The sequence below is a fragment of the Eumetopias jubatus genome, unplaced genomic scaffold, assembly GCF_037043125.1.
Source record: "Eumetopias jubatus isolate StellerSeaLion01/CBP00866 unplaced genomic scaffold, mEumJub1_p1.0 scaffold_13, whole genome shotgun sequence".
NCBI classification, from domain to species: domain Eukaryota; kingdom Metazoa; phylum Chordata; class Mammalia; order Carnivora; family Otariidae; genus Eumetopias; species Eumetopias jubatus.
Window position 1 is genome coordinate 45,726,003 of NW_028274819.1, and position 21,836 is coordinate 45,747,838.

General features: G+C 45.4%; 1 protein-coding gene across 1 annotated transcript in view; it reads right to left on the minus strand.

The window, feature by feature from the left end:
• The window catches only part of PARVA (parvin alpha), a 165,295-nt gene that overhangs the window by 50,990 nt on the left and 92,469 nt on the right, over window positions 1-21,836 (minus strand). Inside the window, exons 2-4 of the mRNA XM_028116868.2 lie at window positions 15,654-15,743; window positions 15,502-15,572; window positions 13,130-13,232 (exon numbers count right to left, since the gene is read on the minus strand). Coding sequence (XP_027972669.1) covers window positions 13,130-13,232; window positions 15,502-15,572; window positions 15,654-15,743 — 264 coding nt within the window. The remainder of the gene's footprint in view (window positions 1-13,129; window positions 13,233-15,501; window positions 15,573-15,653; window positions 15,744-21,836) is intronic.

Genomic DNA, 21,836 nt, shown 5'->3' on the forward strand with positions numbered 1-21,836 from the left:
CAGTGGGCATCCTGGAAGAACAGTCAAAACTGAAGTGGGTGCAAGCTGGAATGTCCCAGGGCTCTCAACACAGAGGGTGGATTCTCAGGGCAGGTAGAGCCAAGGTGGAGTGCAGCATGGGGGGTCCTGGAGTACTCCATGCATGGGATGCCCTGGCAGGGTGGCTGGAACCAAGGTAAACACAAGCTGGGAGTTCCCAGAGTGCTTTGCATATGGAGCACCCTGGAGGTTGGCTGGAGTTAAAGTAGGCATAAAGGTCCCAGAGTACTCTGTGCTGGGGGTACTCTAGCAAGCCATCTGAAGCTGAAGTGGCACAGGCCTGGAGTGTTCTGGGGTGCTGTATGCCTTAGATGATGACTAAAGCTGTAATGAGATGACCAGGGGTATCCTGTTGTGTGCTGTGCTGGGGCCACCTTAGTGGGACAGCTGGTATGGGCTAGGGGCCCATGGCTTGCTGAAGTGGTAAGCCAGCTAAGGCACCCAGACGCTGCTCCCATCCATGTTATCAAGGTGGAGGGGGAATGTAAACCATAGCTCTCACCAGCCCCTCCAACCCAGAGAGATTTTCAGGAACTTTTCAATTGTTTGGCAGAATTTTAGGGCTGGCTTTTAAATATTCCAGTTGCTCTTCTAAAGTGAGTTTTGTTTTGTTTTTTCCCTTCTGTGCCCCTGGTTGTTGGGACTGGTGTGGGCTAGTGGCCTGGGGCTCACTGAGGTGGCAGGCTGGCTATAGTGCTTAGACCCTGTTCCTGTGTGCACTATCAAGGTGGAGGGGAGTGTAAACTATGGTGCTCATCAGCTCCTCTGACCGAGAGAGTTCCAGCAGCTCCCTTGCCATTTGGCAGGGCTCTAGGGCTGGTTCCTTTATATTCTAGTTGCCCTTTTAGGCCAGCTTTTTGTGTGTGTGTGTGTCCTGGGCAGATGAATCTGTTAGTACTTAGTACTATCCCTCCCCAATGCAATTCACAGCAGCAGGGGTGAGGTTCCCTTCATTGCCATGTCTCTGTCTTGCTGTTTTCTATGTATCTATCTTTTGTTGTGCAGCTGTTCAGTCAGCCCTCAGTTCTTCAGGAGGAATCGCCCTATAAATAGGTATAGATTTGGTGAGTTGAGGATCTTCAAGTGGTCATCTTGGACCAGAACCTACCATCTCTGTTTTAAAGTCTATTTTGCTGATGTAAATATTGCTTTTTTGTTTTCACTTCCATTTGCATGGAATATCTTTTTCTGTGTGTATGTGTTCTTAGCTCTGAATTGAGTCTCTTGTAGGCAGCATATTAATGGGTCTTGTTTTTTACCTGTTCCTCCACCTCATGTTTTGGAGCAACTAGACCATTTACATTGGAAGTAGTTATTGATAGGTATGTACTTATTGCCATTTTGTTAATTGTCTTCTGGTTCTTTTTGTAGGTTCTCTGTTCCTTCTTCTCTTGCTCTCTTGTCACTGATGACTTTAGTGTTATACTTGGATTCCTTTCTCTTTATCTTTTATCTGAGAGAGATTTTTGGCTGTTGGTTACCATGAAGTTTATATATAATATCTTAAGTATATAGCAGTCTACATTAAGGTGATGGTCATTTAAGTTTCAGTACTTTCTAAAAGAACTTCATTTTTACTCTTTTCCCTCCATGTTTTATGTATATGATGTCCTATTTTACATCTTTTTGAGTCCGTTAACTATTTTTTAAGACATAATTGGTTTTATAATTCTTGTCTTTTAATCTTCATACCAGCTTTACTCCCTTTAGTGTATGTTTACTTTTACTAGTGAAATTTTTTTTTCATAATTTTTAAAATTTCTAATTATGGCCTTTTCCACTTAAGGAAGTCCCTTTAACGTTTGTTGTAAGGCCAGTTTAGTTGTGATGAATTCCTTTAATGTCCGGGAAACTCTTTATCTCTCCTTCTATTCTGAATGATAACTCTGCTGGGTAGAGTATTCTTGGTTGTAGGTTTTCTCTTTTCATCAATTTGAATATAGTATGCCACTCCCTTTGGGCATGAAAAGGTTTTGTCGGAAAATTAGCTGATAGCCTTATGGGTTTTCCCTTGTGTGTAACTGTTCACTTTTCTCTTGCTGCTTTTAAGATTCTCTCTTTATCTTTTTGTCATTTTAATTACTATGTGTTTTGGCGTAGACCTCCTTGGGTGCATTATGTTTGGTGTTCTCTGTGTTTTCTGGACCTGGATGTCTGTTTTCTTCCCCAGTTAGAGAAGTTTTCAGCTATTATTTATTGAAATAAGTTTTGCTCCCATGTTTCTCTTTTCTCCTTTTGGAACCCCTATCATGCAAATGTTATTATTCTTGATGAAGAGTTCTCTTAACATATCCTCATTTTCTACAATTCTTTTTGTCCTTTTGTTGTCTTGAGTGCTTTTTACTACCCTGTCTTCCAGATTACTGGTCTGTTTTTCTGCATCCTCTACTGTTGATTTCTTCTAAGGTGTTTTTCCTTTCAGTTATTATTCAGGTCTGCTTAGTTATTTTTCATATATTTTTCTGAAGTTCTTAATGAGTTCATTCACTCTTTTCTCAAGTCCAGTGAGTAGTTTAGGACCACTACTTTAAACTCTTTATCAGGTAGATTGCTTATCTCCATCTTGTTTAGCTGTTTTTTTTTTTTTTTCCCTCGGGTTTTTGTCTTTTTCTTTTGTTTGGATCATATTCCTCTTATTCTGTCTGACTCTCTGTGTTTCTTACTATGTAGTAGGTAGGTCAGGTATGTCTCCTGGTCTTGCAAATAGTGGTCTTCTGTAGAATGCATCCTGTGGTGTCCAGTAGCACAATCCCTCCAGTCACCAGAAACAAGTACTCCACAGGTGTCCTCCATGTGTGCTGTGTATGCCTCCTGTTGTGGTTGGGATGCAACCGCTATGGGCACATTGGTGGGCAACACTTGCCCCTGGCATGGATGGCTGCAACTACTGTGGGTATGATAGTGGGTGGGACTAGCTCCCCCCTCCCTGGGGAAGGAGTTGCTCTAGAAAGGCACTGGTACTGTCTGGGGCTGCCCCATGGGCATGGTAGGAGCTGCTTTAGAGTTACAGGGTAGATGGATAGTGTCAGAACTCATTTCTACAACTGTCCAGCTAGCGAGGGTGAAGGAGGGCAAGAAAAATGATGCCTGTCAGCACCTCCATTCCCAGAGAAAGCTCCTGCAGATACCGACCCCACTCTGGCACATGTCCTAAAATTAGTTAATAATTCTCCTGGATGTACACCACAGGCAGTTTTCAAACTGCTATTTCTGTGCTGGGTCTCAGGTCAAGTGATACAGTGTGCTGGCCATTTAAGAGCAGAGACTTGGTTTGCTATCCCCACCCCCCAGAGTTAAGCCCCAGTGATTTTCAAAGCCAGCATTATGGGGACTTTATGATATAGGCCCCCAAGGCCAGAGGTGCCAGATTTGGGGCTTGATCTCCTTACTCCTCAGGGAGGACCTCTAGTGCCTATAATATCCCTCCCCCATGCGGGTCACCACGGTCCCATGGTTCCCTCCCATGTTTCTTCCCCTCCTATCCTTCTCAATGTGGCCTTCTCTTTAAGCCTTTAGTTGTAGAGATCTGCTCTGCTACTCTCAGGTCATGTTTAGAGTGAGCTGTATTACATATTAGTTGTTATTTTAGTGCTTCTGTGGGAGGAGGTGAGCTCAGGATTCTTGTACTCTGCCATCTTCCTTCCCATCTTGGGGCTTTAACCCTAGCCCTAAATCTGTGTGGGTACAGACATCTGATAAAGAATTATCAAGGGCACACCTGTTGTTGTTGTTCACACATATCCAAGGCTGAGACGTTTATCCTTACTGACTCTCTGGGGGACAAGATTTCCTAGTTTACCCACTGAAATTGTTGCCCTTCAGAAACCCCTGGCTTTATTCAGGGGTCTCTGATCTAACTCCATCCAGTCTTTTTCTCTTGACCCTGTAGGGGTGACCTATTAAACCTTGGGCTATAGGCCATTAGGAATTAATACTTCTCTTACTGGATTTATACTTCCTTCATTTTGGCTTCAGAACAATCTCCTTCCCTTCCACACCAGTTTAGCCATGCAATACAAAAAAACCTTTTTAAAGTCTTACCCAGATTTTTAAAGCACGCCAAGAGGATTTGTCTGAACATCTAGTTAGTCATAATGTTGAACGGTAAAATCTATTTTCTTCTTATTACACTAAGTAATATATCCAAAACATAATGGTAGTGAGAGCCACCATCTCTGTTCCTAAGACCATGTCTTTGATATGTCACTATTTAATATATTCACTGTTAGTTTTCATCTTTATCATAGCTAGGTAGTTTCCTCTTCTTACGGTGTCACTTGGGATAGCTGCTGAAATGTATCAAGGATTATTTGACATCTGATAGAATAATTCACATTTGCTACTGACATTTATATATATAACTCTTGTATTTTTTTAATGAGATTGATAATATACAAACATGGAAAAAATTCAAGCTGTGAAACTTAAGTCCCTTCTTCCCATTGTAGTCCCAAGTTCCCTGGTTCCATTCCCCTACAGAGACAGTTAATTGTGACTATTACCGAAGATGTTCTCTACATACTCAAGCATTAGATGTGTCCCTCAACTCAGACAAACAGTAAACTATATGCACAGTTCTGCACTTTGACTTAGTAAGAAATTTTAGAGAGCTTCTCTACTACTTATAATTAAAATAAAAAGACCGCCATCCAGCTTGAGGCCAGAAAATGCTTCCTCCATTTTAAGAATAGCAGTATACATTATCTGCAAGTATCCTAGAATCAACGACTATTTTAGTGGGAAGACCTTAGAGCATGCTGTCCAAAAGACCTTACTGCTATGACAGAGATATTCATTTCTGCACCATCCAAATGTAGTCACTAGACACATGTGGCTCTCAAGCACTTGAGGTGTAGCTGGTGTAAGTAAATACATTTTTACTTTTGATTACTTTTAATAGCTACATGTGGCTAGTGGTACTGTATTAGCTCAGCTGGAAGGTTGTAGAGGCCATCGTCCTGGTTTTACAGAAGAGTGATTTGAGCTGCAGAGAAATGCTTTAGTGGTAGAAGCAAGATTGGAACTTAGTTCTCCTGTCCTCTTCGTTCCTCCTCCAGTCTTTCACAGCTTCTACTTGCCTACATACTTTGGGGTGTGGGGAAGTGACTGTCAAAACCAATATGATCAAACCCTTCAAGATGTTGCTCCTCCTGGGATTCACATAGTCATCCCCATTCAACATCACTGGTTTCCTTTAGCTGTTTATTCCTTACATCGCTAGGTTTTCTTGAAGCTTTTTCCCATCTATACAGCTCCCCCTCTAGCTTGATGTCATCATTACCTCACAAGGAGGTGCTTTGCTGGTATTTCCTCCACTTCCTCTATGGCTCCTAGATCACCTTCAAAAGCCCCATTTCTCATCATGTCACTTGGCTCACAAGCCATCAGCAGTTACCATTGCCTACCCACCCAATGCAGTCTAAAATTCTTTGTTCAAGATTCTCTATAATGCAGGCTCTTCTTCTTTCTCTAAATTTTTTTTTTAATTTAAATTCAACTAGCCAACATAGAGTACATCATTAGTTTCAGATGTAGTGTTCAGTGATTCATCAGTTGCATATAACACCCAGTGCTCATCACATCATGTGCCCTCCTTAACGCTCTCATTTTAGTATGGTTTTTAGATTTCTAGAAAAGCTGAAATTATACTTCAGACAGTTCCTGCATATCCTGAATCCAGTTTCACCCGTTGTTAACATCTTACATTACTATAGTACATTTGTCACAACTTCTGAACTGACATTTGTACAGGACTTTCTGTCCACACCTACTCATCATTGTCACCTTTAGCACCCCCTATTCTGTTCTAGGTTTTCAGACTTTCCTTGCTCTTCATGACCTTGACATTTTTGAGGCACACTGGGTTTTTCCTATGTTTTTCTCATGGTTAGACTGAGGTTATGGGCTCTGGGGAGGAAGACCACAGAAGTGAAGTGCCCTTTTCACTGCATCGTATCCAGGGTGTATGCTATCAACATGACTTATCATTGGTGATGTTGAGCTTGATCAGTTGGTCAAAGCAGGGTCTGTACCTTGTTTCTCTATTGCAAAGCTACTTGTCTCCCCCAGCTCCATACTATAATCACTGGAAGCCAGTCACTAAAATGCAGTCTACTCAAAGGGTGGGAGTTAACTTTTACTTCTTTGAGGGGGTTGTAAATACATGAATTATTTAGAATTATTCAGTGAGGAAGAGTTGTCCCTTTCCTCTCATTTATTTAGCTATTTATAACAATATGAACTTAAGGATATTGATTTTACACTTTGGACTACAATTCTACTGTCATTCATTATTGTGCTCAAATTACTCCATCATTAGCTACTGGGGCTATTTTAGGTTGGTCCTGAATACTTTCAGCATGCTGCCCCACAGATAAATAGGTTTTCTCAGCCCCTCTTTTTGGCACTGCAAGAGCCTCCAGTACTAAAGTTTGCCAATTCTCCACATACGCTGGTTTCTGTTATTGGAGAACGGTGCAAGAAATCAAGATCCGTGTCTCGTCTGTGTCAGCCACACGTCCCACACAACCAATCTTGATGATCACCTACCCACGTACTCCTTGTCTGCACAACACTCTCCCTGCACTCACCCTGAAATCAACAGGGGCCTACCAGCAACATTTTGTTGTGCTGACTAAAATGTTCTTTTCCTTCTACACCTGGCTGAAATTCTCCTTCCATAAGGCCCCATTCAAAATGCCCCCTCTTTCATGGCACCCTTCCACAACTACTCGATATCCCACAGCCCTCGCTACTATCAAGCACTGTGTTACATCCTATGTTACACTGCAACACATTTACTTTTATATCCCTAAACTCAGCAGTTAGCATGTAGCAAATGAAATGGTTGTTGCTTAATGACTATCAATTGACAAGTGTAAGGTCAGTGTAAGATGTATTCTCTAGCGTCTATCAGGGACAAAGACACAAACACACACTCTGAAGTGAAACAAAAAAACCCTCCTGCAGAACTTTATGTCCAAGGGACCCTTCTCCATCTCATGTTTGAAGATCTCCTGTTTCCCATATGCTACTGGGAAAATCAGAAGGAAGAGCCTCATGACTTTCATCCCTCAAAACAGGTGAGGACATGCACATGTTTAAAGATAAGAATCAGTTAAATACCCTAAGGAAACTCACAGAGCAATCCCAAGTCAGGAAAGCTTATGTTCACATGAAACGATTATCTTGTGCAAGCATTTTTCTAGAATCCTTCATCTCCTGCCTCTCTCGGTCCTATCTATCACCTAGGTGTTGGGGATGCAAATAGAGCAAGCTTTTGTCCTGAGGTGTGGGAAGGGCCGGAGCTGTTGGTGTGAGAGACTTGAGAGGGTGGGGTGGCATCATAAATGGGCAGGCCCAGGTGGCCAGCATCTGCATTTTCCCTGGCAGCAGCACCGAGGGTACAGAGAAACAGCCAGGCTCAGGAGGAGCAGCTCCTAAGGCAGATGTGTGCCCTCTCGTCTTCCTGGATGCTGTGGATGCCCCTTCCCAGGGCTCCCTGGCTCACCTGCAGATGGTGCCTAGCACACCATCAGTTTCCATCTCCAGACCTAAAGCTCTCCTGCCCAAGAGCTTCTCCGGCAGGAGTACAACCTGGAGGCCCTTAATTCTTACACAGGCAGTCCTCACCCAGCGGGTGACGGGAGGCAGAGGGCAAATGCCTCTGGTTCCTGTCCTGGGAAGGATGACTTGAGGTGTGTTGTCACCTGGTTTCTCAGAGGGAAAACTGCAGGACTGAGCGCTGGGTGCAAACAGAGCCGCCGTCCTTATGAATGCGCCCTCAAACGGGCCTACCTCTTCCCTTCTTACGTTTCCCACCTGATCATTCACTTTCTGAGATTCCCTCTCATATACACTTCCTCCACCCATGTCGTTGTCCCAGCATCTGCTTTCAGGAAAACCTAAATTTGGAAATGCTGCCAAGGCAAGACCCAGGGAACAGTGGCTGCTGGGTTAGGCAGCTCAGAAAGAAGGCCTGGGGTCTCTGAGAAAGGCAAGCAGAGCAGACCATGCTGCTGAGCAAGGAGCATCTGGCTGTGCAGTGGAGACCCAGGTATGACCCTGCCTTCACAGAGCTTGTGGTCAGAGAACTCCCAGCCAGTGCTGCTCACCTATTCAGGCTTTCACCAAGACCGTAAAACACACACAGCCTTTTGCCGAGAGATTCTTGCCTCCAGATCTTGGTCACGTCTAGGTTCTGAGTCCTTGCCCCATGAGGTCATCAACCTGGTTCCCTGGATTACAGATCCATATCCTGCTCCGGAGATGTGACTCGCTTGGCACATCCAGACTCCTGGACATGCCTGTGGTATTTCCATTTTCTTCTAAGTGCCAGTGTTTCATAGTTTCTTTCTTCTAAGTGCCAGTGTTTCATAGTTTCCTAAACCCAACCTCAGCCCCTCCTACTCCCATGCCCAGCCCCAGTACAATTTGAAAGTGTATTTCTGGGAATGATCATGCCTGGTTCATCTTCGAACTCCCAGGTCATAGTACCGTACCTACATATAGATGTTTATGTGTGCTACAGATAGCAAGTTAAAAAGTCTCTCTCTCATATGCCCAGATATTGATTCTAAATACCATTTTCTAACAAAAGAAATCAGAGCTCTGTGGAAAGTAAGTAAAACTTAAGATGAGTCCGGGACATCTCATGATGCCAGAAAGTAAGGATGTGCTAAGAACAAAAAACATGTGGTGGCATGTCCAAAGTGGCCAGGAGCCCACCTGCAAGAGTTCCCAATGGTCAAAGCTGGAGGTATAGGAGCCAAAAAAAAAAAAAAAAAAGGTAATATTGGATTATAATCTAAAGTATAAAATAAATACCCTTGTGTCCATGCTAATATACTGAATAAATAAATGGGCAACTTTTCCTAACAAACAGAAGGATTCCAATTAACAAATGTGGAAGGAAGAGGTGCGCCTGGGTGGCTCAGTCAGTTAAGCATCCAACTCTTGATTTTGACTCAGATCATCATCTTGGGGTCATGAGATCAAGCCCTGCATCAGGCTCCATGGTGGGTGTGGAACCTGCTTGAGATTCTCTCTCTCCCTCTGCCCCTCACTTCTCCACTCTCCCGCACACGTGCTCTCTCTCCCTAAAAAAATGAATGAATGGATGAATGTAGAAGGAATGAAGAGAAAATAGAAAATCTCCACCGGACCAACCACAGTAATAATTGAGGCAGATATGCTCCAACAATTAAAATCAGTGGGGAAAATTTAAGGAAAAACAAGATATTTGCATAATCTTAAATTAGCTCCCCTGCCCCTAAATACATGAATCACTGAGAGAAAAATAGTAACTTCACAGTGAAGAACTCTGACAGACACCACCTTAACCAAGTGATCAGGGTTAACTCACCAGTAATAAGATATGCTAACCTCACGTACTCCCGATACAGTACATTGAGAAGGACCCGTCACGTCTGTGGTATTCTTCCCCTAAATATGTAACCTTCATCTAATCCTCAGAAAACATCAGACAGACCCAAGTTGGGAGCCAGTCTAAAAAAATAATCAGTCCTTTTTCAAAAGTGTCAAGGTCAAGAAAGACAGGAAAGGCAAAGACCGTCACAGGTTGGAGGGGACATGACTACTGAGCAAGGTGTGTGATCCTGGATTAGATTCTAGACCCGAAAAAGGACACAAATGTAAAAAACTGGTGAAATCAAATAAATTCTGTAACTTAATCATCGTGCTGAGGTTGATTTCTTAGTTTGGGTCCTTGTACTGGGGTCGGGTAAGATGTTAGCATAGAGGGAGCTAGGCCGTGGGATCAGGAACTCTGCATTCCCTCTACAACTCTAAGTCTAAAATTAGTTCAAAATAAAAGTTGAAAAAACAAAACAAAACAAAACCTACTGACAAATGGCCTATGAAGTGTTAAGACAAATTGTAAAATATAAAGAGGATCTGGAAGCTCTTAGAAGGCTACCAGGGCAGGAAGCAGCATGCCATGGAGAAAAGGATTTTCTGGAGCCAGAGAAGTTATGGTGGCAGCGGCGGGTCTGGAAAGTTCCACCAACGTAGCATGGAGGGAGCCAGTACTTTCTAAGTGCTTCACACATCTTACCTGGTTGAGAAATGGGATGGTTTGACACATTGCACCTGGGAGTGTGGTTGTCACAATTTGTGACTAACAGAATATAAGCGATGAAAGAGAAGGAGCAAGAGAGGAGGACTCCTAGGTTTTTAATCTGAGCAACTGTCTGTGTGGTGGTGACACCATTCATTCCTCTGGAAAGGAGAATGGCTTTGCTGGGGAGGGGGAGGGGAGAGAAGCAGGTCAGTTTGGGGCAGGTTGGTTCCAAGGTGCCTGGGTGACACCCAGGTGGGCATGCCTGGAAGGCAGAGGAGTACCTTATGGCTTCAGAAAGTGATCCTCAGAGAGGTGATGCCTGGAACGCAGAAGTAGGTGGAACACCCAAAAAGAGGGTGTGAGATCAAGAGAGAGGGGAGGGGGCGACGCAGGGAAGACTGAGGAGTCCCCATCAGGATGCAGAGATGAAAAGTGTACCAAGAAGTCGGGGGAAGTGGGGTGTGTGGGAAGCTGAAGAGAACCAGGAGGGCATGAGAACCCGGGAGCCCCTGCGCTGGGGAAGGGGGATGAGACCTTCAGTAGTGTCAGAGGCCACAGCATAGGAGGTCTTCAGAATCGACACTGGTGGCCTCAGAAGGGAAAGCTGGTGGAGAGGTTGGGGTGGGACCCAGCTTGTCCCTCAGGGGCGCATGTTCAGTGGTGGGAGAGCAGACAACAGTGCCAAATATTCTTTTGAGAAACTTTGCTGGGAAAGAGGAAGATAGCAAAATAGAGGGGAAGTCGAGGTTGGAGGGGTCACCCCAAACTCCATCTCCAGACTGACTCCTCCCAGGAGCTCCCGATGCATATTTTCACCTGCAAACTGGTTCTCTCCACCTGGTTATCCTGCCTGTAGCTTTTTAATATGTGCGCCCAGCCATCTACCTACAAAGGGTCTAAACTTAGGTTGACAAAAGCAGCATGACCTTTTCAACAGGAAGGTTGAGATCTGAAATAATAATCGAATGTGACTGCCCTGTGCCTGACTCAGGACTCCACGGACGTGATGCTAGGCGGTTCTGGAACCACGTGCAGAGGCAAGATTACCTCACGACCAAGTTCCATTACTCCGTGACCACGTTCCACCCTTGCCCTGAAAGCCCCACACAGAGCATTTTGAGACACTTTTAGATCCTGACAGGAAATTTGCTTGGGGAGATAAAAGCTGCAGTCACTGAGAGAGAGGCTCAGTTGAGGCTCTCAGCTTTTCCACACAGACATGTGCCAAAGCCTTTTCCTCCCCGTGTTGAGCTGCATTTACAAGCCTTTAAATATTCACACTGGCTAATACTGATGTTTGAGTACCGTATCAGTTTAGCTTCCTAGAAATGACTAGATTTTATAACATTCATTCATTCAGTACACATTGATTAAGTGCCTGACCACATGTGGCAGGCAAACTGCAAGTCCTGGAGATGCCTGGATATATTAAGTACGATGTGGTGTTTCCTGCCCTTGAGGAGCCCACAGACATTTCCCTGAACAGCTACAAACAACATGGAATGTCATAGAATAAAGGCATGTATATTATATACACATCTGTATGTATGCGCGTGTATATCCGAGGGAACACAGAAGGTGCATGACCATCACTTCTAGATGTGATTGTTGGAGGTACGAGAGGCAGGCACGCTCTACGGACCCCAAGATTGGTTTGCCCTGCCGGAGCGGGGAAGAAGGGCCCGAGGCAGGAGGAACAGCATGGGCGGAAGCATAGAGATGTTAATAGGTGTGCGTGGTAACGTAGCAATGGTATTCACAAAAACACTAAAACCAGTACTCATGAAAAGGATGAAAGACTTTGACGGGGCACTCACTGCGCGTCAGGCATGATCCTAGGCACTTTACGTTGCACAAGCCATGCGTGTGAGGGAGTCCGGAGCTGAGGCTGAAAGATAGTTGGGGGTCGCTTGAGGAAATGTCTGAATGCGGTGCTATAGGGCCTACCTGGGTCCCCCTGGCAGGGGAGAGCAAGCACTGGAAAGACTAGACTTGGGTTTTGAGGAGGCTCCTCTGCTGGTGCCGTGGGCTGGGGGCAGTGAGCCGGGAGGCACAAATGTGAGGCTGGAAGCTGTTTCAGGAGTTCAGACAAGTGAAAATGGCAGGGAGGATGGATGCAGGAGACAATGTGGGCAAGAAGAAACGAGCCCTGGAGGCCCCCCACATATCTGGGGTCACAAAGAGGGCAAGAAACATCTTTGGAAAAGTAGATGAGCTCAGCGTGAGGTGCGCACAGCTGAGTGGGCAGCTAGGAATGGAAGTCTAGAACTTGGAGCGGAGGTTTGGACGAGAAAGAAAATGGGGAACAGTTGAGGAAAAGCCCAAATTCACTCAGGCTGAATTTGGCCTTTCAACACTAAGATCACCCCGGAATTTGCCTTTCTCCCCCTGGAGGCCTTATATTTCCACAGGAACACTGAAGGGGAACGTACCTTCCCAGAGACAACACCCCTAGACACGCAGAAGCCGAACATCACAGAGGCACATGTTCCCACATACTCGCACCTGACCTAGAGAGGGATACACGGAGGCACACACACAGGTCCACAGATCACAGAGGTATACATACATCCACACAAACACATACACATATTCATAGGTACACACACACACACATGCCCAGAGGTAACAGAGGTATATATAAACATGCACTTACCCCCCGACACACGTAAATAGACCTACAGAGGCCACACATGCCCAATCTTCTAGAGGGGGTAAGGCATGTTTTCCAGTATACAGTGGAGTCTTTTCATCTACCCAGCTGATGACCTTCAACTGGAGGGGGAGCAGCCCCATCTGGTCGTTGACCTCCCTCTGCAATTCATTCCGGCAGAACAGATTGCAGGAGGACATCTAAAGGCTCCACGGGTCTGTCATCCCACACTCTGCACAGTCCTAGTCCACTGCACATGAGCATCTGTAAGCTGAGCACAACTCCTAAGTAGGCATCTGTGAGCCATCCACCTGCCGGTCAAAGCTCTGCACTGCAACATTCAACCCCCTTCTCACCAAAGAGCTTCTGTAGGACTTGTCCGTCGTATAAATCTTCAGCCAGATCTTTCACGATGATTCTTTCTCCGACAAGCACATCATTAATCCAGTCAATTAATACCTACAGGGAGAGAGACCGAATAAGAGAAGAGTCATGGGTATTTTCTTAAAGATCAGCTTTCTTATCCCGGACAATTAAAATCTAAATGAACTTCAGATTTGGAAAGCAGCAGAACTGTCCATGTGACTCAGTAGATGGATACAAAGCAGTGTGAACTCTAGGGGCCCTGCTATTCTTCCGGTATAAGTGCTTCTAGTGCTGGTGACACCAGTGTCCCTGCTATTTTTTGGCCCCTTACCATTCCTTACCCCAATGGCAAGCGACATTCACACAGTGTTTGGGTGTGTGGCTAGTACCAGGCAACGGTATTGACTCTGGAGTTACACAAACTAGGGTTAGTGACTGACTGACTGATTTTTGTAGCTCTGTCATCTACGGACCTCTGTGTGTACCTGTGCCATTTAGGAATCTAAGACAGGCTAGTTTCTGCTCTGAGCCTCTGATGGCCCACCTCTAAAATGGAGGAGGAAAAGACCTCCCACTTGAGGTAGCAGAAAAGAATCACATATGGCAAGGGCCAAATGTTCAGTAAATCTTATGAATAAATATGAATATTATTATGAATAAATAAAGCTTTCCCCCATTATGACATTTGGCCCGGTGTTACTATCACTCCTATGTTCAGGAGGGGAGATCAGACACAGAAGTGAACGTATTTGCCAAGGTCATGTTGCTGACTATGGACAGAGACCAGAACCGAACTCTTGTCCGTCCCCTTTTAAGGGACTGTTCTCCTCCTGGCCCCAAACTACCTCTCCGTGGGGCCGGTGCAGTCTCCTCTCTTGGCTCTCTCTCAGCGGCTGTCATTACCTGAGCATGCCCTGCCTCAAGCACCGAGCAGAGCCATTCCACGGGCATCTCTTTTAGTTAACCTGCACAACACCCATGAGAGGGAGGGAGTATTCGTTTCATTTTTCAGGTAAGGAAACTGAAGCTTGTTCAAGTCTGTTGCCTTTTATTTTAAATTTTTTCAGGTCGTTTGTTTATTATTTTTATACAGTAAAATTAACTCATTTTAAAAGACACAGTTTGGTGAGTTTTGGTCATTGTACACAGTTGTGTAACCACCACCACCACAACCAAGATGCAGAGCTGTTCCCTCAGCAGAGGAAGGTTCCTTTGTGCTCAGTCAGTCCCCTTCCCTGAGGACAGGTGTCAGGCAACCACCATAATTTTGTAAAAATGGAATCACAAAGAACACCACCTTGTGTATTTGACTTCTTTGACTTAGCAGAAATAGATCGCCTCTATTACAGGGGCTGTAGCTGGGCTGGGTTTCCATACCTGGGGGAAGCCCGGGCCTTCACAGCACATTGTTCTATATTGTTCTACTGTTGGTAGGAGCTTCCCTCCTTACCCTTCCCCCCTCCCACCATCCAGCCATCCCCCACACATCCCCTACCCACCCACCCAGCATTTATGAATATGGGCTCCATGTCATATTCTGTGCTGGATCCTGGGGTACAATGATGAAAAAAGAGGCAGTCTCTAACCCTGAGAAGCTCATCATTTAGGGAAGGAGACAGAGAGGTGTCTGAGTAGTGGTAACTAGTCATCAGGTGGTGACTCTAAAGGGACAATCTAAGGTGGAACAGGCAGCTAGAGCATGAGACCTCAACCACCACCCTCAGGAGCATGGGCCTCAACCTTCAGTTGGCAGGAATCTACACCCATGGTTTGAACAGGAAAATGAGAGATCTGATGCACATTTTGGACGAAGCACTTTGGCGTCCAGTGCCTTTTTGTCCTGTTTTGACTGCAGCTTGGAGAAGCTAATGAAGAAAAACACAGGATGGGGAATCCAAAGGGGGATGGCATGAACATTTTTTAGGGGATGACCACATGCCAGCCCCTCTGCCAGGCACAACGTACATGATGTAATTCAATCCTATCTACTTCTGTTTGAATTCCATCTCTACTCAGCTGGGACCATAAACAAACCACTGGCTTTTCTAAGACTCACTTTCCTCACCTGTAAGTGGGGATCACATGAAGTCCTACTTTGCAGGGTGCCTTTGAGGGCCCTTGAGAAAAGCAGAAAGACTGTGTGAACCTGAAGATCGTGGCAAATGTGAGCTCATCTGCACTAACTTCTCTGGCACTTATGATCCACACCATTCCTTGCGCAGCTGCCATGTGCCATTTTTGTTAAATTTGAGATGTCCACCTATGGGACCACGAGCTGCCCGTCCAGAGCAGGTGGTCTACAGACGCCTGTTGAGCCCAGGGTGGGGCGGGGCAGCTGACACCCCTCCTGATTTCTTCTTACCTTCATCAGTTCTTGCAGTTTGGGGTCGCTGCGGGAGTTTGGGTCCACCATTGTTCGCACTTCATTCTCCTCTTTAAAAGGAAAAGGCAGTCAGTGGGGGTGGCTCCACCGGAAGGCATTAGGCTAACCCAGAGAACAAGAGACCCAGTTACCCAGCATGGTGTCCTCTGGGTCCAGCTCGAAGGGGATCGGGCTGAGAGGCAGGTTGATGGCGTTCATGCCTTCCTCCTGAAGCTCCGATACTGCAAGAAGACAGGCAGAGTCACACTGCAGCCCACTGGTGACGGGGAGGCGCGCTGTTACAAATGTGTTTGGGGTGGACATTAATACAGCCACTAAGGTTAGCTTATAGCTGTTACTCAGCCTGCAACAGATTCCCTGCCTCTCCTCACGAACAGGACCAAGTAGTCCCCTTCAGGTCACCTCTTCCGACGATCACCTCACTCCCTTTCCTCGGGGAAACAGGCCTCTGTCTGCTCCCAGACACGATCTCAGGATAACCGCAAGTGAGGTGGGCACTCACATCTTTCTGAGGTCTCTGCCTGTCACCTCCTGCCTGCCCCTCCTTCCAGGGCTTTCTATCTGGTGCACAGTGGGTGCCCGGTAACTCTTTGGGGGAACAAGGTCACCAAGTCAAGGCCACATTTATGTTGTAAGCCATTTCCACCCTTGGTGCAACCCTCCTTTGGCTTCTCTCCTTATTTGGCTTCCCTGAGTATTTTTCTGATTATCCTACCTTCTCTTTTCCCTCCACCCCACCCAGCCGCTGCTCCAGAACACCTCAGTCTGGCCTCTTTCTGGGCTCTGGTCCTGTCCCTCAGCTCTAATGAGTAGGGGCCCTGGGGGCCAGGCATCTCTGTGCTTAGGCCCATTTCCTCAGCTGAATGTCAAGAGTTCGACTGGATGGATGGCCAGTGAGTCCTTTTCAGTTTTCAAATCCTAGAAATCTATTCCACTTTCCTCAAGGAAAACAAAAAGAGGTCAATGGCCACTCAAGCCTTCCAGCCTGCTCCCCGCCATACGCACCCCCCCCATGAAGCCTCAGGGAAAAACAAATCCCTACCACAAAAACCACTGTGTGATGGGCATTCGATGAGCACTGACCTTGGATCACCCCCCCCACCCCTAAAATCAGTGACTGAAATCTCCTCACCTCTATTTACTTCCAGTTTGGAGAATTACTTTTCACCAATTAAGCACAGAAAGGCCATTTGCTCTGAAGGCACTGGTCACCAAAGGGCTCTCAAAGAGCTAATATGGCAGCAGCGATCAGCCTTAATAAAAGCAATGTCCCATCTTTCCATTTGATTTTTTTTTTTTTTTTATGGAATCTGGCCTCCCTGACTGCCAGCATATAGTTGCAAGAACTCTTAAGCACAAGGCAGTCACTTACAAAGAGTTCTTTCATATTAGCAAACTCACTGATGTTTGCAGTTGGGACTGGGGACGAGATTGCCTAACAAAGAGAGTGAAACATACTCTACCCTAAAGAGACACAACTTGCATTATGAAGCTGGTATTTAGTCCCGTTGCTGTGGGCTCTTGACATTCATATGGGATATCAGCCAGTCACGGTCTTGAATCTGCAAATTCACAGACACCCACCACTCTATATAATTCCCCTCATAAAACATAACTGAAAAACATAAGCCACACCTTCAAGGCTAAAATGATCCTGATAAGCCTAGGATCACGTTTGCTTTCTAGTGAAAAACAAGGGACTCCTGCAGTTCCGTGAGACTCTTACAATTTCTTCTGATATTCCTCCTAAGACTGGCAGTTCGCTTTCTTTTCCAGGCTGTTTCTCACAAAGAAGCAAGATTTCCACCACTGAACAAGCATTACCGTGCAAGCACTGGGCAGCGGAAGTCAAGTCACGCTTAAATGGTGGTGCGAGGCTGGGTGTACTGGCCAGTGAAGACACTAGCTCCCGCCCAGGACCTTCTCTACCTACGTCCCCACCCCCCAAGTCCCCCCTCCCCCCAGGTCTGCACTGTCAGTACAGTAGCTACCAGCCACATGTGGCTATTCACATTTAAATGAATTAAAAATTCGGTCTCTTAGTTGTACCAGTCACACTGCAAGTGCTCAGTGGCCCACACGTGGCTACTGGCTAACATGCTGGACACCACAAATGTAATGATGTCCATCATTACAGGAAACTCAGTCGGATGGTGGTGCCCTAGTTGACCCTATATCTCCAAATGCTGATGACGTCCACATCTAAATCTCCAGACAAGGCCTCACCCCGAACTCCAGGCTTACCCGATGTCTCCTCTTTGGTCTATTAATAGAGATCTCAAATGTATACATCCACAACAGAATGACTGTCTACACCCTCACCCCCACCCCTACCATAACAACACTTAAACAAGACCGTCATTCCCCTGTTCTTCTCTTCTTCAGTCAATGGCATCACCATTTATACAATGGTTCAAGCCAAAATCCAAAAAATCATCCTTAACTTCCCCTTCCTCATGTCTTGCATCTAATACATTGGCAAGTCTTGTGGGCTCCACCTCTAGACCAGGATCCAATGCCAACCACTTCTCACCATCTCCACCACCCCATCCTGGTTCAGACCACCAGTATCTTTCACCTGGACAACCAGAACCACCTTCTAACTGGTCTACTGCTTTCTGATGCATTTTCCCCACTCCCGTCTACTTCCCACAGCACAGTCAGAATGATGTATAAGGATGTAAATAGCATCATACAATCTTCTGCTTTAAGCACTCCCGTGGCTTCCCATCATACTCAGAATAAAGCTCCAACTCCTTACTAATACCCACAAGGCCCTCTGATGAAGCCCCCTGCTCCCTCTCATGTTTTATTTTCTGCAGAGCACTCATCACAGTCTGAAATAATAATCATCCATGTCTGTTGTCTGCTTGCCCCCACCCCCCACCAGAAAATAAACTGTGAGAAGGCTGGTACTTTTTCTCTTTTGTTCACTATTAGATCCTCAAAGAGGAGCCAGAGTGCCTACATTCAAATCCATGATCTACTAGCTCCGTGACCTTGGGCAAGTCCATTAACTTCTTATACTTCAGTTTCCCCATCTGCAAAATGGGAGTGATAATATTACCCACCTCCTAGGGTTGTTGAGAAGGTTAAATGAGTTAATATATGTCAAGCACTTGGAAGAGTGCCTGGTACTTGGTAAGAATTGTGTAAATACATTATGTGGGGGCATCGGAGTGGCTTAGTCAGTTGAGCGTCTGAATCACGATTTCTGCTCAGGTCATGATCTCAGGGTCGTGAGATGGAGCCGCGCGTGGGGCTCTGCGCTCAGGGGGGAGTCTGCTTCTCTCTCTTTCTACCCCTCTGCCCCTCCCCCTGCTCACATGCACACGCTCTCTCTAAAATAATCTTTAAAAAATTAAAAAAAAACTACTTGTTGAGCAAATGAATAACCCAAACTGTTAAGACCACCGTTTGTACAGGTTATGAATTGAGCCAGAATTTGCCAGAGCAGTGTAGAGAATGCAAAGAAGGATTCTAGCTTGTTCTCAGGGAAAAAAAAAAAATGTGTGCACATGTGTGTGCATATATGTGTGCTTATATTTTGTAAGGAGAGAAAAGCCGCATCTGTTCTAAGACTGTTGTACAGCCTGAGCTAATGTGTGAATATAGAGATATTTACACCTCCAAAATGGGACTAGAAATGTAATATTTGCAGCAAGGACTCCTAAAGGTGGGTCTGAACAGGATCTTTTTTATGTGTACATCATCGTTAAAATGTTTTCAGATGAAAATATCCCCAGTCAGAAACACTCCCCTCTGCCCTGCCTCTTTAATTCACTCACAGAGACATAACAAACCCTAGAAGAAAGGCTGAGATATGTTTGCAATTGGAAATTTTTTTTTTTTTTTCAGGAAATGATTTGGTACAGGAACATCATTCCCATCCCATTAACTGCTGACTCTGAGCCAACTGTTTGTAAAAGTGAATATGCAAACTGCCCGGTTCAGGCCTAGCCCCCGCCCCATGGGGCCACATTAGTGGCCACTTTCCCAAAACAGCCCGCTTGCTTTGGAGACTTCATTTCTATTAAACCCAAGCAGGACCCAGCAGAAGCCCCTCGCCAATCCCTGTACTCTGAAAGAGAAAAGAGCTGCAATTGAATTTTCTCGGCACAGAATAGGAATATGATGTTTATCCCTTGAACCTCCTCTAACAATCTGAAACTAGGGCTGAATGTGCAGCCCTTGGTGTCTCGCGGCGCCATTAGTCATAACTTAATAAACAGATTAAATGCCCAGCTGAAGGTCGAGCTCGAGAAAGCAGGGTGATTGCCTCAACTCCTGCCTGAAGTGCTCGCCGTCAGAGAGGGGGCTTTGGCTTTTCCGGGAAAGGCAGGCTGACTCTGGGTCCAGTGGTGCCGCAGAAAAAGTATACGAATGGGCTCTGGAGTTTAGAAGAGCTGGATTTGAATCCTACTTCTATTTTTAGGTGGGACCTTACATAAGCAATCTAACCTCCCTGAAATTCAGTATAAAACAATTCTCTATGAAATAATGTTGTAGCTGACACTGCTGGTCTCCTTGCTAATATTTATTTTACTCTTTTTCCCTGCTGAGAGAACCCTCATTTTATTCCAGGGTACACTTCCCCTCCTAAGTTCCAGGGGAGATCCTGACTGGTTTAGGCTAATCACGATAATCTTAATTCCCTTGGTAGTGACTGACTCCAAGCATTGCCATGTGATACAACGAGTTGTGAGAAAACTTCTAGAAGCTTCTAACAATAGTTTTCCTCCATTTTAAAGAGAGGCCCAAAGAAGAGAAGGTATTTTTCTCCTTCTCATCATTATTATATCAGGATGCTATGACTGGATTTGCTGCAGCCATTTTGTGAGCTAGCCCAAATCCAAAGAAGAAACTAATACACTAAGATTGGCAGAGAAGAAAGAAAGGGGTTCTTGTTGATACTGTTAAGCCACCATCCCTGGAGCCACTCTAGCTTTGTGTGTCTTGTTATAAGAGATATATAATAAGCTCCCTTATTGTTTAAGCCGGTAGAGTTGGCATTTTCTGGGGCTTGGAGCTCAAACTCCCTAATTAATACACAGGACACCAGGATTATAAAGTTGATAGATGAATAGCATAGGTCTACAATGAATGGTAATTTTCCTTTCCTTTTTTCCATGAGAAACAGAAGAGCTGCAGGCATCTCTTATACTTCAGAATAATACAGGGATTCAAAGAATACCACAGAGAAAACAACTATGGAGAGAAGAATGGACAGAGGTTTCCAAAATTACAAAAGGGTCCATTTATGCAAAGCCAGTAATTTCATTCGTTCAACCAGTAAACATTACTAGGCACCTCTTCTGAAGCAGACCTTGTGCCGGCATTGGGAATATAGGCCTGGGAATTTGACAGGGATCTGCCTTAATCTGTTCACAGATGGTGGGAGGGGCAGACACACAAACAACATGCAGGATGCTGCACAGAGAGGTGAGAGCCACGTGACTACAGGGCTGAGGGAGCTCAGGCAGAATGAGGGGAGCTCTGGATGGAAGACTGGGGAGTATTCCCCCCTAGAAAGGGGGAATTTGAGTTGGACTTTGAAAAATAGAAATTTTCATTTAACACAGGTACCCACAAAAGGCACATCTTGTGTAAAAAAAAATCAAGGTGTGTAAAAACCGGGCAGGTGTTGAGAGTGGTGATTATGCCTGAGCACTGGGAATGGGGGAAGGGGGGGGGGGCGCAGAGGGGAAGAGAGGGGAAGGAACAGAGGAGCAAATAGGTAGGCGAGGCCCAGAGTGTCGGGGGTCATGAATTCCTCTGTTCCCCAGCATTCCCTGTACCGTGCTCCCTGTGTCTACAGACAAAACAGCAACCTAAACAAACCAAACATACCAAGGAAGCAAAAGAATAGCTAGGATGTTTGTTCTTTCTCCTTCAGTGCAAGTGGGCACCAGTGAGATATTTGGGCTGCTCTAGATCCTTCTCAGGACTCTGATGATTAATCTCTGGTCCTTCTGAAAGCTCCAAAAGCTCCCTTAATTCCTAAACGGGTCAAGGGCCCCCACAGACGTTCTTGGCAGCAAGACAACTAACTCGATAATGGTCTGGTCAGCAAGCCCCAACAATTTTTGTCTATGTGAAAAATCAACCTGAAAGAACATCAGTCAAAAAACTATAGTTAACGTCATACTTAATGGTGAGAAAATGAATGCTTTCCCCCTAAGACTGGGAACAAGGCAAAGATGTCTCCTCTCACCATGCCTATTCAAAATCATATTGAAAATTCTAGTTAGTACCACAACACAAGAAAAGGAAATAAAAGGTATAGAAATTGGAAGCAGGGCGCCTGGGTGGCT